Below are 14453 nucleotides of genomic sequence, written 5' to 3'. Positions count from 1 at the left end.
TTGCTATGAAGATAAACATAACCTTACCTCAGTGACCCAACCATTTCACTCTTCAATATTTATTTATCCAAAAGAAATGCAAATGTAAATCTATAGGAAGACTTGTACATGAATGTTCACAGTTACTTTATTCAGAAGAGCTCCAAATTTGGAAAATTTTAAATGGTCATTAATTGATGAACAAATAAGTAAAATATAGCATATCATACAATAGAATATTATTCTGAGATAAATAAGAATGCACTATTAAAAGATGGTAACATTTATGAATTTCAAAGCCATGCTGAATGAAAGAAGTCAGACAGAAAAGAATATGTACTTTATGATTCTGTTTACATAAATTCTAGAAAATACAATTAATCTATAGTAGTAAAAGCAGATTAGTGGTTGTCTGAGCAGCCAGAGATGAAATTTGGGGGTGATGGGAACATTCTGTATCTTGATTGCAGTATTGTTACACGTTTTCTTTTCAAGAGCATAATTGTCTATTTACATGTCTTCTTTGAAGAAATGTCTATTCATCTCTTTTGCCCATTTTATTTTATTTTTTTCTTTTGCCCATTTTAAATTGAGTTATTTGTCTTTTATTACTAAGTTACAAGAGTTCTTTACATATTTTGAGTTAGTCTCTTGTTAGTTATATGATTTTCAAATATTTTCTCTTATTCTATGGGTTGTCTTTTCACTTTCTTGATAGTATTATTTGCAGCATAAGCGATTTTAACTTTGATATAGTCCAGCATATTTGTTTTTTTTTTTTCTTTTGTCTCTTGTGCTTTTTGAGGTCATGTCTATGAAACCATGGCCTAATTGAAGGTCATGAAGATTTACTCCTATGAGTCTTAGAGTTTTATGTAAAGAGTTTTATAGTTTGAAATCTTGCACCTAAGGGTACTCGAAACCCTCTAGGCATGAAAACCCTTCTCTGGCTTAGAGTTGTAGAGCAACCAACAGTCAAGGTTTGCTTCAGACCCAGCACTTTCCAGGACACCGAGCTTTCAGTGCTGTAACTCAGTAAGCCAGGCTGAGTTAACGCCTTTACCAATAACCCTCCAACTTGCCAGCTCTGATATAAATTATTATCCCAACTCTCCATGGCTTAAAACAGATACTGAATCTCCTCACTTGAAAGATGTCTGTTTTCAGTTTAACAAGCATTTATTGAGTGCTCACAACAGCAAAGCCCTGGGGTTGAGTGTAGTGAGGAATATTAAATTTCAATTTCAGTGTCCATAAATAAAGTTTTATATTCCAGGCCCTTGGGGGGTACATCAGAAAGCTTTAGGAGCTTACGTTTTGGAGGCAGAGTGGGGGCGGATGTTTTAGTGGAAGAGGGAGGGGTGCCACTGAATAAGATGAAGAGGAATTTGAAGGCAGGAATTGGGTTTTATTCATCTTTGATTCTACAGAACTGCAGAGATCACTCACGAATGCTTGTTGAACGAACGAGTGATCTTTGGCTTTCTCCTACACAACTTACCCAATATTTTTTCTTGATTCATTTCACAAGATCTCATCTCTGTGATGACAATGTCATGTCTAACTTGTTCTCTTATCATTTACCCAGTGACTATCACCTTGCCCAGCATGCTACAGCTGTTTAGTCGCTAAGTCGCGTCTGACTCTTGGAGACCCCAAGGACTGCAGCCTGCCAGGTTCCTCTGTCCGTGGGATCTCCCAGGCAAGAACGCCGGAGTGGGTTGCCATTTCCTTAGTCCAGGGGATCTTCCCCACGCAGGGATCAAACCCTGCTTTGGCAGGCGGATTCTTTACCACTGAGCCACCAGGAAAGCCCTGGCGGACAGTAGGTGCTCAATAAACAATGCTTCAACGCACGGAAATTTTGTTTTTCATTCTCTGCATTTGTGACAGCCGCCTGGTTTTCAAGAATATCGAAGGCAACCTTAAATGAATCCCTACACACAAACCTTCAGAAAGGCATCGTCAACCGAAGAGCCCTCATTGGTACCCAGACAGCCATTTCACAGGCTGGCGGGCGCCCTGTCGGCACCCCAGAGCATCACCACCAGCCCCAGAGAGCCTGTAAATTTCGCTAACCAGAAGGGCTCTCCCCGCCCCCTCTCCCCGCGCATCTCGCTCTGCCCTCCGCCGCCTCCTCTCCGCCCACTCTCGCCGCGGTCTCCTGGCGGCGGCGGCTTTGTCTCGTGGGCTGGTCCCTGGCGGCTCCCTCCCCGGAACAGCTGCCACCGAGGGAGTCAGCCGCGCGGGTCCGGCATCCTAACGCTGAAGCCCCCGAGCGCGCGCTCGTCATCCACCACCACCATGTAAGGGCCATGAGCAGGGCTCGTCCTGGCGCAGCGCGGACATGGAGGAGGACTTATTCCAGCTCAGGCAGCTGCCGTGAGTATCTTGGGGGCGAGTCAGAGGCAGACAGGCTTTTCTTAAAAAAAAAAAAAAAGAAAAGAAAAAAGAAAACCTGCAGGGGAGCATCTCGGCATGCCTTCCTGAATTTAAAGGGAACGGTTTCAGGGGGAGAGACTCAGGCCTGAAGGAGACAAGCCATTTTCCCAACCCCACCGGCTCAGCCTCTGTTATCTCTGACTCAGTCCGGTTTTTTTTTTTTTTTTTTTTTTAATTTCAGATCCGTCAGAATCTTAACGGGGACCTAAGCGTGTAATATTTTCCCTTGGAACTGCTCTTCCTCCTAAAGGGATTGGGAGGGTCTGTGTTTTAAGAAAGCATTAGCTGCTGCTTGGAAATGTGGAGTGAATTGATGAGACCGTGCAATGACATGGGTCCTTTCCAGCCCTTCTCCTATGCTGTGAAATTCCGAATTTTCCTGCAAGGTCTTTTAGAAGGGAATGATAACTGATGTTGCAAACCGGTTTCTAAAAAGCTGGGATTCCTTCCTAGAGAGGAGGCTTCGGCGAAGTCCCCGTTGTTTATGAAGTGTGTGAATGAGAGGGCTGTGTATCTTTGCTGAAACCTCTTGCCTTCTGAATGAAAGGTTTTTGTAACAGCTAGCTAAGTGAGGCTCACTGTCAGCCTATCCTTGGGAACTCAGGAATACACTGCTTAGAGGACTGGAATTTTTCAAGGATACCAAATTTGCTCTGAAAATCTTGGGGAAATACGGTCAAGCAATGGAAAGGGCTTGTAAAGGGGCATTCAAAATTCTCCAGCCTTGAGCTAATGGTGATTTGTTAAGCAAATTCCAAGAGTATGAGATGGAGCAACAAAAAGAACATTAATGGGGATTTTGTTTTAATTTTTAGAAGGATTGGTCACTTGGATGGTAAAAGCAGACACCCCTTTGGAATTGTTGGAAAGGATACATTATTGTTAGTATGTATATTTTCTTGACTTAGATGTTTGGTTTTTTTTTCTCTCTCTCTCTCTAAACCACTGAGGAATTCTCCCAAGTGACTTTTAGTGTGACTGCTACATCTCTCTGAGGCTCTGAGTACTGAAGGGTATTGAGATGTCTACTTCTCAATCAGTGTAAAATTAATTTGCATTACAAATTTTAATTAATGAAATGTTTACTTTTAAGCTTTTATTAATTGATCTGCAAATGGCCTGTCTTATGTAACACGGCATTATTTCACAAATGCTGAAAGATGCCCAGTTGTAATATCCAAAGTCGATCTATGAATCCATAAAAATGTGTATACCTGAGTGCAGATCTCTCAAGGAAAACATACCACGTTCATTGAAAATAAATATCATGTTTAAAAACCAACCTATTACCTCAAAATCAAAAATAATCCAGAAACTAAAACATGAAATTTGGAATTCAGGATAAGGCTACATGTTGGAACTGCAGTTTTACTGGGATAAATTTTCAAATGCTGTCAGGACATGTGAACTTTGCAAATGACTCAAAAGATTCATGTATATTTAATCTACTAATAGATAGACATGACACTGGAGTGACAAGTCCTTCCTTCATTTGAAAGAAGTAAAACCTAATAAGAGGATTTTACTTAAGCTTAAATTAATTTAGTTTTTATACTAATAACAGTATATACATAGGATAAAGTCCAAAAAGAAGCACAAGAATAAAAGTAAGTCTCTCTCTTCCCAAGCCCCAGTGTTAAGTTTCTTGATTATTTTCCTGATTTTTACACACATAAATACATGTAATGTCTATGAGAGAGGCCACATTGTGTGCTAGCTAAGAGCACTGGCTCTTGAATAAGACAGACTAGGCTTCAAATCCCTACTTTGCCACTTCCTGGCTGTGTGGCTTTGAGCAAATGACTTAAGCTTTCTGACACTCAATTTCCTTAGCCATAAAATGGGAATCATAATAGTACTTGATTCATAGGCTTATTGGGAAGATCATGTGAGATCATGTGTACCAAATGTCTGGCAGATACAGAGACATTGATACATATGAACACCTGAAAAATAATTTATAAAATTATGATTATGATGATATCAGAAAAAAGTTTGTAAAAACAAAATCTGTAGGCTCTTTCTGCTGGATTCCCTCAGAATGTAATCCGCAACCCCCAAATTACATTTGAACGAGGTCAAAATTAGCCCTGAAACATGTTAACCTTCGTTTATTTAAAAAAAATAATAAAAGGTAAAATAAAAGGAACGACTGTGTAAATCTGAGTGGATTCACATCACGACATAGGTGTTTTTTAAACCACACCCTGTGTATATTCATGGACTGCCAGCAACAGACTGCCTGAGAGAAATATGGATTTTTTAAAAAATCAGAGTGCCTTGTGGAGGATTGGCAAGAGTGGACCTTAGAACAGGCTCAGTCTCACGGGAAGCCAAGTGTTAATAGATTACAAGCCACTGAGTTATTTACAGGGTCAGGAGAGGGGGAAGGGGGTGAGGATGTCTAAGAAATGGTCCGTCCCAGGACTTGGAGGTACCTTCACGAACAGCTCCGCGATGGCTTATGTGAGACCACAGACAACCTCTACCTGTCACCTGCTGTCCACTCAGGCACAGTACTATGTACAGGAGATTCAGAAGGCCAGATTTTGTATCTAGTTCTGCCTTATTGTGAGAGCTTGTGCAAGTCAGATTTTCCTGGGTCTCTCCTTTCTAGGATGATTTTCATGAAAACAAATTACGCAGACTACATTGATTGGTTGGTTCATCCATTCATTGATTCATTCATTCACTCAACAGTTTTCCTGAGCATCATCCTAGATCAGGGAATTCTATAACCAAATGGGATACATGGTCTTTGCCCTCAAGGAGCTCACAGCTAGAGCTTCAGTGTCCAATACAGTAGCCACTAGCCACATGTGGCTATTTAAACTTAAATTATATAGTTGGTATATGAAATAATGTCCATGTATAATATGCAATGGGCTTCCCAAGTGGTGCTAATGGTAAAGAACGTGCCTGCCAACGCAGGAGACACAAGAGACAAGGGTTCAATCCCTGGGTCAGAAAGATCCCCTGGAGAAGGGCATGGCAATCCACTCCAGTATTCTTGCCTAGAGAATCCCATGGACAGAGGAGCCTGGAGGGTTACAATCCATAGAGGCACGAAGAGTTGGACATGACTGAAGTGACACATGCACACACGTTATAAAATATGATTTATGGGTAAATTAGGTCATGTTCGAAAAATCAATTCCTTCGTTGCATTGGTTGCATTTCAAGTGCCTAGTAGCTGCATGTGGCTAGTGGCTGCTGTAGCCCCATTGTGACAGCCTGGGCCCAGAGCACTTTTAGAACTGCAGAAGGTTCTATTGGACAGCACTGGTCTGATGGGAGAAGCAAATATTGAACACACAATTGCACAATAATTATGAGAATTGTCTTAAGGGCTACTTACTTCAGTTAGTATGATAATCTCTAGTATGATAATCCACCTTACTGCAAATGCAAATGGCATTATTTCCTTCTTTTTTAATGCCCGAGTAGTATTCTGTTTTGTGTGTATACCCCACATCTCCTTTATCCATTCATCTATCAATGGGCAGACACTTAAGTTGTTTCCATGTCTTGGCTGTTATAAATAGTGTTGCTGTGAACATTGGGGTGCATGTATCTTTCTGAATTATGGTTTTCTCTGAATATATGTCCAAGAGTGGGATTGCTGGATCATATGGTAACTCTATTTTTAGTTTTCTAAGGAAACTCCATACTGTTCTCCATAGTGGCTTCACCAATTTATATTCCCCCTAACAGCACAGGAGGGTTCCCTTTTCTCCACAAGTGTAGAAGGTGCCACAAGTCTAGTTCTAGATGGCAGAGAGGAGTATCAGAGAAGGCTTCTTGGAGGAAATGACATTGGAGCTGAACCCCTAGACATGTGTAGGAGTCAGCCAGGACAAGAGACAGGAGGGAGCTTTTCCAATAGTGGGAATTGTGGTGGGATGGGGGAGAGCTCAAAATCAGGCCAGTGGAGCTTCATGAGCAAGTGGCTGGAGGTGAGGCTGCAGAGGATGGCAGGGACCAGGCCACACAGGACCCTGTATAAGGACAAGAAATTGGAAATTCATCTTGTGTTTGCTCGATCCACTCTCTCCTTTCTTACCAACCCTGTCTTTCAAGATCGAGCTTAGGGACTTCCCTGGTGGTCCAGTGGATAAGACTCTGAGCTTCCAATGCAGGGGGCCTGGGTGTGATCCCTGGTCAGGGAACTGGATCCCACATGCCGCAACTAGGAGTATGCATCCTGCAAGTAAAGATGCTGCATGCCGCAACTAAGACCTGGAACAGCTCAATAAATAACATGAAAATAAATATTAAAAAAGTAAAGGTTGAGCTTAAGTGCCTCAGCTCAATGAATCTTCTGACTCCTCCTGGGGCTTCCTGGGGTAAAAGTGTGGGCTCTGAGTCAGGCAGATCTGAGTTCAAACTCTGGCTCTGCCACTTAGAATTTAGACACCCTGGCCTAGGGGTCTTCATCTCCACATGGTTGGGTGCTCCGCATCTCCGCATGACTTCATCTCCGCATGGTTGGGTGCTCATCTGTAACGCTGGAATAATAGCGACATCTGCATGGCAGGGCCGTTGTGAGGATCAGGGAGGTCACCACTGGGAAGTCCCAGCACAATGTCTGGCTCCACGCAAGGGCTCAACCATTTGGTACCAGTGTTATTTGTCTTCTCCCACTCTGGACATTTTCCCCTTATCCTCCAAGTAGCAAAGCACCTGGAAGCCATGGTCTCCTTTTCAGAATCCTAAGATGTCCTGATGAAAGCTAATGGAAGCACACATCCAAACTTGAAGTCCTGATCTTTCCTGCACCCTGCTCCTCTTTCAGCCTCTCCCAGTTGACGGTAACTCCATCCACCCCATTTGGAGTCCATTTTGACTCCTCCTTCCCTTAGATTTCACTTCAACCCATCAGGAAATTCTGTTGGTCCTGCCTTTAAGCTCCATCTAAACTCCTACCCCTTCTCTCCAACTCTACTGCTACTCCTTGGTTCAAGTTCCCATCATCTCTGATCTGGGTGGATTCCAGGGGTTATTTAGCTGGTCTTCCCGGTCCTGCCCTTGTCTCCCTACAGCACATCCTCAACACAGCAACCAAACGTATTCTTTTTAAAAAATATTATTTATTTATTTGGCTGTGCTGGGTCTTAGTTGCAGCATGCAGGATCTTCAGTTGCAGCATATGGGATCTAGTTCCCTGACCAGGAATTGAACTTGGGGCCCTGCTGTCTTGGGAGCAGGAAGCCTTAGCCACTGGACCATCAGGGAAAGTCCGCGGAGGGATTCTTCAGAAGTCAGCTCACAAGCCTCTTTGGTTCCAAAACCCTCCTGGGGCTCCCATTTCACCTTGTCTTCTGTCCTCTCTCACCCCTTCATGCAGCCATTCTGGTTCCCGTGTGTGTGTGTGTATGTGTGTGTGTGTGTGTGTGTGTGTGTGTGTGTGTGTGTGTGTTAGCTGCTCAGTCATGTCCAACTCTTTGCAACCCCATAGAATATAGCCCACCAGGCTCCTCTGTCCATGAAATTCTCCAGGCAAGAATACTGGAGTGGGTTGCCATTCTCTTCTCCAGGGGATCTTCTCGACCTGGGGATGGAATCCTGGGCCCCTAAATTGCAGACAGATTTCTTTACTATCTGAGCCACCAGAGAAGCCCATGGTCCCCTTGTTGTTCCTTAAACACACCGTGTGGGCTCCTGCTCCAGCACCCGCTGTTCTCTCTACCTGGAAAGCTCTTCTCCTCGGTATCTGCTTTACTCGGGTCTCAAATGCCACCATCTCACCCAAGCCTACCCTCACCACATCCTTAAAATTGGTAGCCCTGTCTTACTGCCATTAGGATTTTTGTTGTTGTTCAGTTGCTCAGTTGTGTCTGACTCTTTGCAACCCCATGAACTGCAGCACACTGGGCTTCTTGGATGGCTACTATCAAAAATAAGTAAAAACAACAAGTCTTGGTGAGGATATGGAGAAAATGGAATTCTTACACACTGACTATTGGTGAGAATGAAAAATGGGGCAGCCTCCACGGAAAACAGTATGGAGGCTCCTCAAAAAATTAAGAATTACCGTAGGACCCAGCAATTTCACTTCTGGGTACATACCCACAAAAGAGTTGAAAGCAGAGTACTGAAGACATATTTGTACAGCCGTGTTCATAGCAGCATTATTTGCAATAGCCAAAAGATGGAAGCCACCTAAGTGTCCCTTCATGATGAGTAGATAAACAAATGTGGTCTATCCATACGATGGAATATTATGTAACCTTCAAAAAGGAAGGGAATCCTGAAACCTGCTACAACACAGATAAACCTTGAAGACATTATGGTAAGTGAAATAAACCAGTCACCAAAGGACAGCTACTGTATGATTCCGCTCTGTGAGGTTTCTAAAGCAATCAAATTCATAGAAACATAAAGTAGAATGGTAGTTGCCAGAAGCTGGGGAAGGGGAGGAGGGGGATCTGTGTAGTGGGTACACTGTGTCCATTTTACAAGATGAAAAGAATTCTGTGGATGAACAGTGGTAATGATTGTACAATATTGTGAATATACTTAATGCCCACTGAACTGTACTCTTTAAAAATGCTTAAAATGGTAAGTGTTATCTTATGTGTATTTTACTGTAGTTGAAAAAAATCATAGCCCTCTTCCCCCATCCTCTAATACCATGTTCAGCTTTTCCTCTTTAAGATATTTTTTTTTAATGTGAGCCATTTTTAATCTTTACTGAATTTGTTAACAGTACTGGGTCTGTTTTATGTTTTGTTTTTCTGACCATGAAGCAATGTGGGATCTTTGCTCCCTGACCACGGAGCAAACCTGCACCCCCTGCATTGGGAGGCAAAGTCCTAACCACTGGACTGTCAGGGAAATCCCTGCTTTTCCTTTTTTTTTTTTTAATCACACATTACCTTCCAACATACCATATAATTTGCTTATTTATTGTTTAGTGTCTGTCTTCACTTAGTTGTATGAAAGCTTCACACGCCAGGGGTCTGATGGATCCCAAGTTCATGGGACATTGCCTAGATTCCATCCGATACTGGATTTTAGGGTAGATCAGGCCACAGGATTAAGTAAAAACTGTATGCATAAAAGAAAATCAGAAAAATCTGTTCATCAGCTTAATCATTCTCCTTGGCAGCAGGGGCCACCATTATTAAGTTTTAGCAGCTAAAGCACTGAGTCCCCATGGAAAGATCAGACATAGCCTTGTTTCTTCATATTCACTCCCCCCTCCAAGTTGTGACAATCAAAACTGTCTCCAGACATTGCCGGTGTCACCCCATTGAGAACCACTTCTCTAAAGCGTTTAGTTTAGACGATACATTTTTCAGTCTCTCCATTTCCAGAGCATCTTCAGACCTCTCTTTACACCTCACTTTTCTCACATTAGTCATGTAGGGACCCTGGCTTGCGCCCCTTCCTACATCTTCAGGATACATTTGGTAAAAGACTGTAAACTCCATGAGGGCAAGAATACGGTCTGACACATAGAATGTCCTCACTGCATGCTCGTCGTGTGTTAACCTTTGTGCATTAATCATGCTTTTTATTTTCTGTATTCTGATGTTTTGACCTTTTGGGGCCTTGCAGATTCTGGAGGGCTCTCCCCTCCCAGGGTTAACTAGTAAATAAGTTGCCTGCCAGTGGACCTTTTGTGTGCAAACCAACCAATCCAAAGCCACTAATCCACCTGCACTAATCATACCAGGGCCAAATACCAGGCAACTGGAGACAGTCCCTATGCTCAGAGCCTGGAGAAAGGACTCAAACTAGCTGATCCTCAACCTGCTTGCCCTGCCTCACCTGTTCCTTCCTGTGGAAACCACAGTAAAGACTCTGCCCCAGATTTTATCCTCATCCTTGACTCCCCAGTTTGATTCCTGGGTCGGGAAGATCCGCCGGAGAAGGGATAGGTTAACCACTCCAGTATTCTTGGCTTCCTTGGTGGCTCAGCTGGTAAAGAATCCGCACGTAATATGGGAGACCTGGGTTTGATCCCTGGGTTGAGAAGATCCCCTGGAGGAGGGAACAGATACCCACTCCAGTATTCTGGCCTAGAATTCCATGGACTCTATAGTCCATGGCGTTGAAAAGAGTTGGACACGACTGAGCGGCTTTCACTTTCACTTTCCTCCTTACTGATCCCGGTGTTTCCCTATTTGGCTACCCCCCTCCCCCCCACCAAAAAAAAAAAATGTGGCATGCCCCCTTTTGGAATCTGTGAGTATAACAGAGGCTAAAGTCTTCAGTTGGCAGTCATCTCCTGATCTGTTTGCCACACCTAAATGATAATAAAACCAATATTTTAGGGACTTCCCTGGCAGTCCAGTGGTTAAGACTGTGCCCATCAAATGCAGGGTCTCGGGTTCGATCCCTGGTTGGGTGCCGGGGTCCAGCCTCGGCAGGATCCAGGGGGCACCCTCAGGATGAACGGTGTCGGCGAGAGAAGACACGTGAGACCAGCCTTGATAGGGCCAAGTCTGCGAGGGAGAGAAAGAGAGAGAGAGAAAGAGAAAGAGAGTGACCAGACGGCGGGTGCAGCAGAGTCTGGCAAATCTTTATTTTTTACCGTAGCTTTTATATTCTAAGTTAGTACATTTTTAAGGGGAAGATAGTTTAATATTACATCAGCTTGTCCTACACAAAACCAGGGTGTTTTCTGCATACTTCTTTGAGAGAGTCTTGTACATTATCTTCTGGCCTTAGGGCCTATTGACATTTTATGACCTAGGTAAATGCAAAGCTGTTTTCTGTAATCTATTCTTTAATGAACACAAAGGTCAGTCCTTTTGCAGAAGTTATCAGTTAAATTTATCTAAAAGGTTTACCACACAAAGACTCTGCAGCTCCGGTGAGGCAGCCCCTGTTTAGCATTCCTGGTTAAAATTAACAATTCTAAAGTCTTATTTTTCTAAATCTTTAACTATAACCACTTTTAGAATAATATTTTTGTGTTCTTTAATAGGGCTTCCTCACCCCTGAAGGGCTCTGTGCCTATTAGGGCCTTTATGTGATCAGGTTCTTTATGCTGTTTATGATTAAGGTGTTGTGAGCAGTCATGTGCATTAGTATGCATTTGCCAAGCAGGCTAGAATGCCAGCAAAGGGGTCTAAATTGAAACACTCCTTTCATCCTGGATAATCTTATAGGATACCACCGTCTGGGGGACATATTGATTAAAGTTCTAAATTGATTCTGTTTGGAGAGAGATCGGGGAAGGCCGTCTACCTGTGTCACAGAAATTAGGGAGTAGTCTAATATAGCAAGCATCAGAAAGACAGAGATCATCTTTAAGGTGAGCGCCGGGGCAGCTTTTCGAAATCCCTGAAGTCCTGATCTGCCTTGCTTGTCAGGTCTTCTCCTCATGACCTTGTCATGGGTGGGATCTCGTGTGCTGGCTCCCGGCAGTTGGGGAACTAAGATCCCACGTGCCACACAGTCAAAAAATAAATATATGTAAGTTTGACTTGTCACTCGAGTGTATGCTCCTCGGTTCTTTGTCTCGTCACAACAAAAATTTGGAGTGACGGACATTGAAGCCCCCCCTGGCAGGTCACAGCTCTCAGAGGACAGACCGTGTTATAGCTCTTAAATAAATCAGTGTTACACAAACAGATGGAGAAACATACCATGCTCATGGATTGGAAGAATCAATATTGTCAAAATGGCTATTCTACCCAAAGCAATCTATAGATTCAATGCAATCCCTATCAAGCTACCAACGGTATTTTTCACAGAACTAGAACAAATAATTTCACAATTTGTATGGAAATACAAAAAACCTCGAATAGCCAAAGTAATCTTGAGAAAGAAGAATGGAACTGGAGGAATCAACCTGCCTGACTTCAGACTCTACTACAAAGCCACAGTCATCAAGACAGTATGGTACTGGCACAAAGACAGAAATATAGATCAATGGAACAGAATAGAAAGCCCAGAGATAAATCCACGAACTTATGGACACCTTATCTTTGACAAAGGAGGCAAGGATATACAATGGAAAAAAGACAACCTCTTTAACAAGTGGTGCTGGGAAAGCTGGTCAACCACTTGTAAAAGAATGAAACTAGAACACTTTCTAACACCATACACAAAAATAAACTCAAAATGGATTAAAGATCTAAATGTAAGACCAGAAACTATAAAACTCCTAGAGGAGAACATAGGCAAAACACTCTCCGACATAAACCACAGCAAGATCCTCTATGACCCACCTCCCAGAATATTGGAAATAAAAGCAAAACTAAACAAATGGGACCTAATGAAACTTAAAAGCTTTTGCACTACAAAGGAAACTATAAGTAAGGTGAAAAGACAGCCCTCAGATTGGGAGAAAATAATAGCAAATGAAGAAACAGACAAAGGATTAATCTCAAAAATATACAAGCAACTCCTGAAGCTCAATTCCAGAAAAATAAATGACCCAATCAAAAAATGGGCCAAAGAACTAAACAGACATTTCTCCAAAGAAGACATACAGATGGCTAACAAACACATGAAAAGACGCTCAACATCACTCATTATCAGAGAAATGCAAATCAAAACCACAATGAGGTACCATTACACACCAGTCAGGATGGCTGCTATCCAAAAGTCTACAAGCAATAAATGCTGGAGAGGGTGTGGAGAAAAGGGAACCCTCTTACACTGTTGGTGGGAGTGCAAACTAATACAGCCACTATGGAAAACAGTGTGGAGATTTCTTTAAAAACTGGAAATAGAACTGCCATATGACCCAGCAATCCCACTTCTGGGCATACACACTGAGGAAACCAGATCTGAAAGAGACACGTGCACCCCAATGTTCATCGCAGCACTGTTTATAATAGCCAGGACATGGAAGCAACCTAGATGCCCATCAGCAGACGAATGGATAAGGAAGCTGTGGTACATATACACCATGGAATTTTACTCAGCCGTTAAAAAGAATTCATTTGAACCAGTTCTAATGAGATGGATGAAACTGGAGCCCATTATACAGAGTGAAGTAAGCCAGAAAGATAAAGAACATTACAGCATACTAACACATATATATGGAATTTAGAAAGATGGTAACGACAACCCTATATGCAAAACAGAAAAAGAGACACAGAAGTACAGAACAGACTTTTGAACTCTGTGGGAGAAGGTGAGGGTGGGATGTTTTGAAAGAACAGCATGTATATAATCTATGGTGAAACAGATCACCAGCCCAGGTGGGATGCATGAGACAAGTGCTCGGGCCTGGTCCACTGGGAAGACCCAGAGGAATCGGGTGGAGAGGGAGGTGGGAGGGGGGATCGGGATGGGGAATACGTGTAAATCTATGGCTGATTCATATCAGTGTATGACAAAACCCACTGAAAAAATAAATAAATAAAATTTAAAAAGAAAATCAGTGTTACAGCTCAGTGTTACAGCTCTATTTATTTAGATAATAGCAGGAAAATCCATCTTCAAAGTGTGAGGGCACGTCGATCCAAAGACGCGAAGAGAAGATCGCCCCATCACGCGGGAGAGAGAGGGAGCAAAAAGAGAGAAAAGCTTTGGCTCCTCTTTTTATATGTTTCTCTGTCCCTGGGCCTGTCTTATGTAAATTGGGCTTAGGCAGGAGCATTGTTTGTTTTACCTGAGGTTCTCACTCTGGTCCTCGGACCTACCTTTGTTCTATTTTCGCGGGCTTTCCCTTCCAGGTCTTTTAGCCACCGCCATTTTGGACTCTTTTTCCCTATTCTAACTACCTAACAGACTCAATGGGATTTTCCAGGCAAGAATACTGGAGTGGGTTGCCATTTCCTTCTCCAATATTTTAAAACACTGTCCACAATCTATTCATCCTCTTATAGCAAAATATGCCTGAATGATCTCAAAATCAACTCTGATCACCTTCTCCCATCTCACCCTACTTGTAAACCTCTCAGTGGCATCCCATTGATCTCAGGAAAACATGAAAAACGCTGTGGTCTCTGTGTAATTCAGCCTGTCTCTCCTACCTCTACTCCTTGGTCCCACCCTCTGGATCTTTGTCCTCCCCCATCTCTGTGGGACTCTCCTGGTCCCCAGACCTCAGGCAAGTCTAT

At 42.9% G+C, this 14453-nt stretch overlaps 1 protein-coding gene across 1 annotated transcript in view; it reads left to right on the top strand.

The window, feature by feature from the left end:
* The first annotated feature begins 2050 nt into the window (after nucleotides 1–2050).
* The window catches only part of LOC122693756 (SV2 related protein), a 70767-nt gene continuing 58364 nt past the window's right edge, over nucleotides 2051–14453 (top strand). The window contains exon 1 of the mRNA XM_043901544.1: nucleotides 2051–2361. Within this exon, the coding sequence (XP_043757479.1) occupies nucleotides 2327–2361 (35 nt within the window). The 5' untranslated portion in view covers nucleotides 2051–2326. The remainder of the gene's footprint in view (nucleotides 2362–14453) is intronic.

The sequence above is a fragment of the Cervus elaphus genome, chromosome 5 (genome assembly GCF_910594005.1).
Source record: "Cervus elaphus chromosome 5, mCerEla1.1, whole genome shotgun sequence".
Classification (NCBI taxonomy): Eukaryota; Metazoa; Chordata; class Mammalia; order Artiodactyla; family Cervidae; genus Cervus; species Cervus elaphus.
This window is presented reverse-complemented; position numbering and strand designations above follow the sequence as displayed.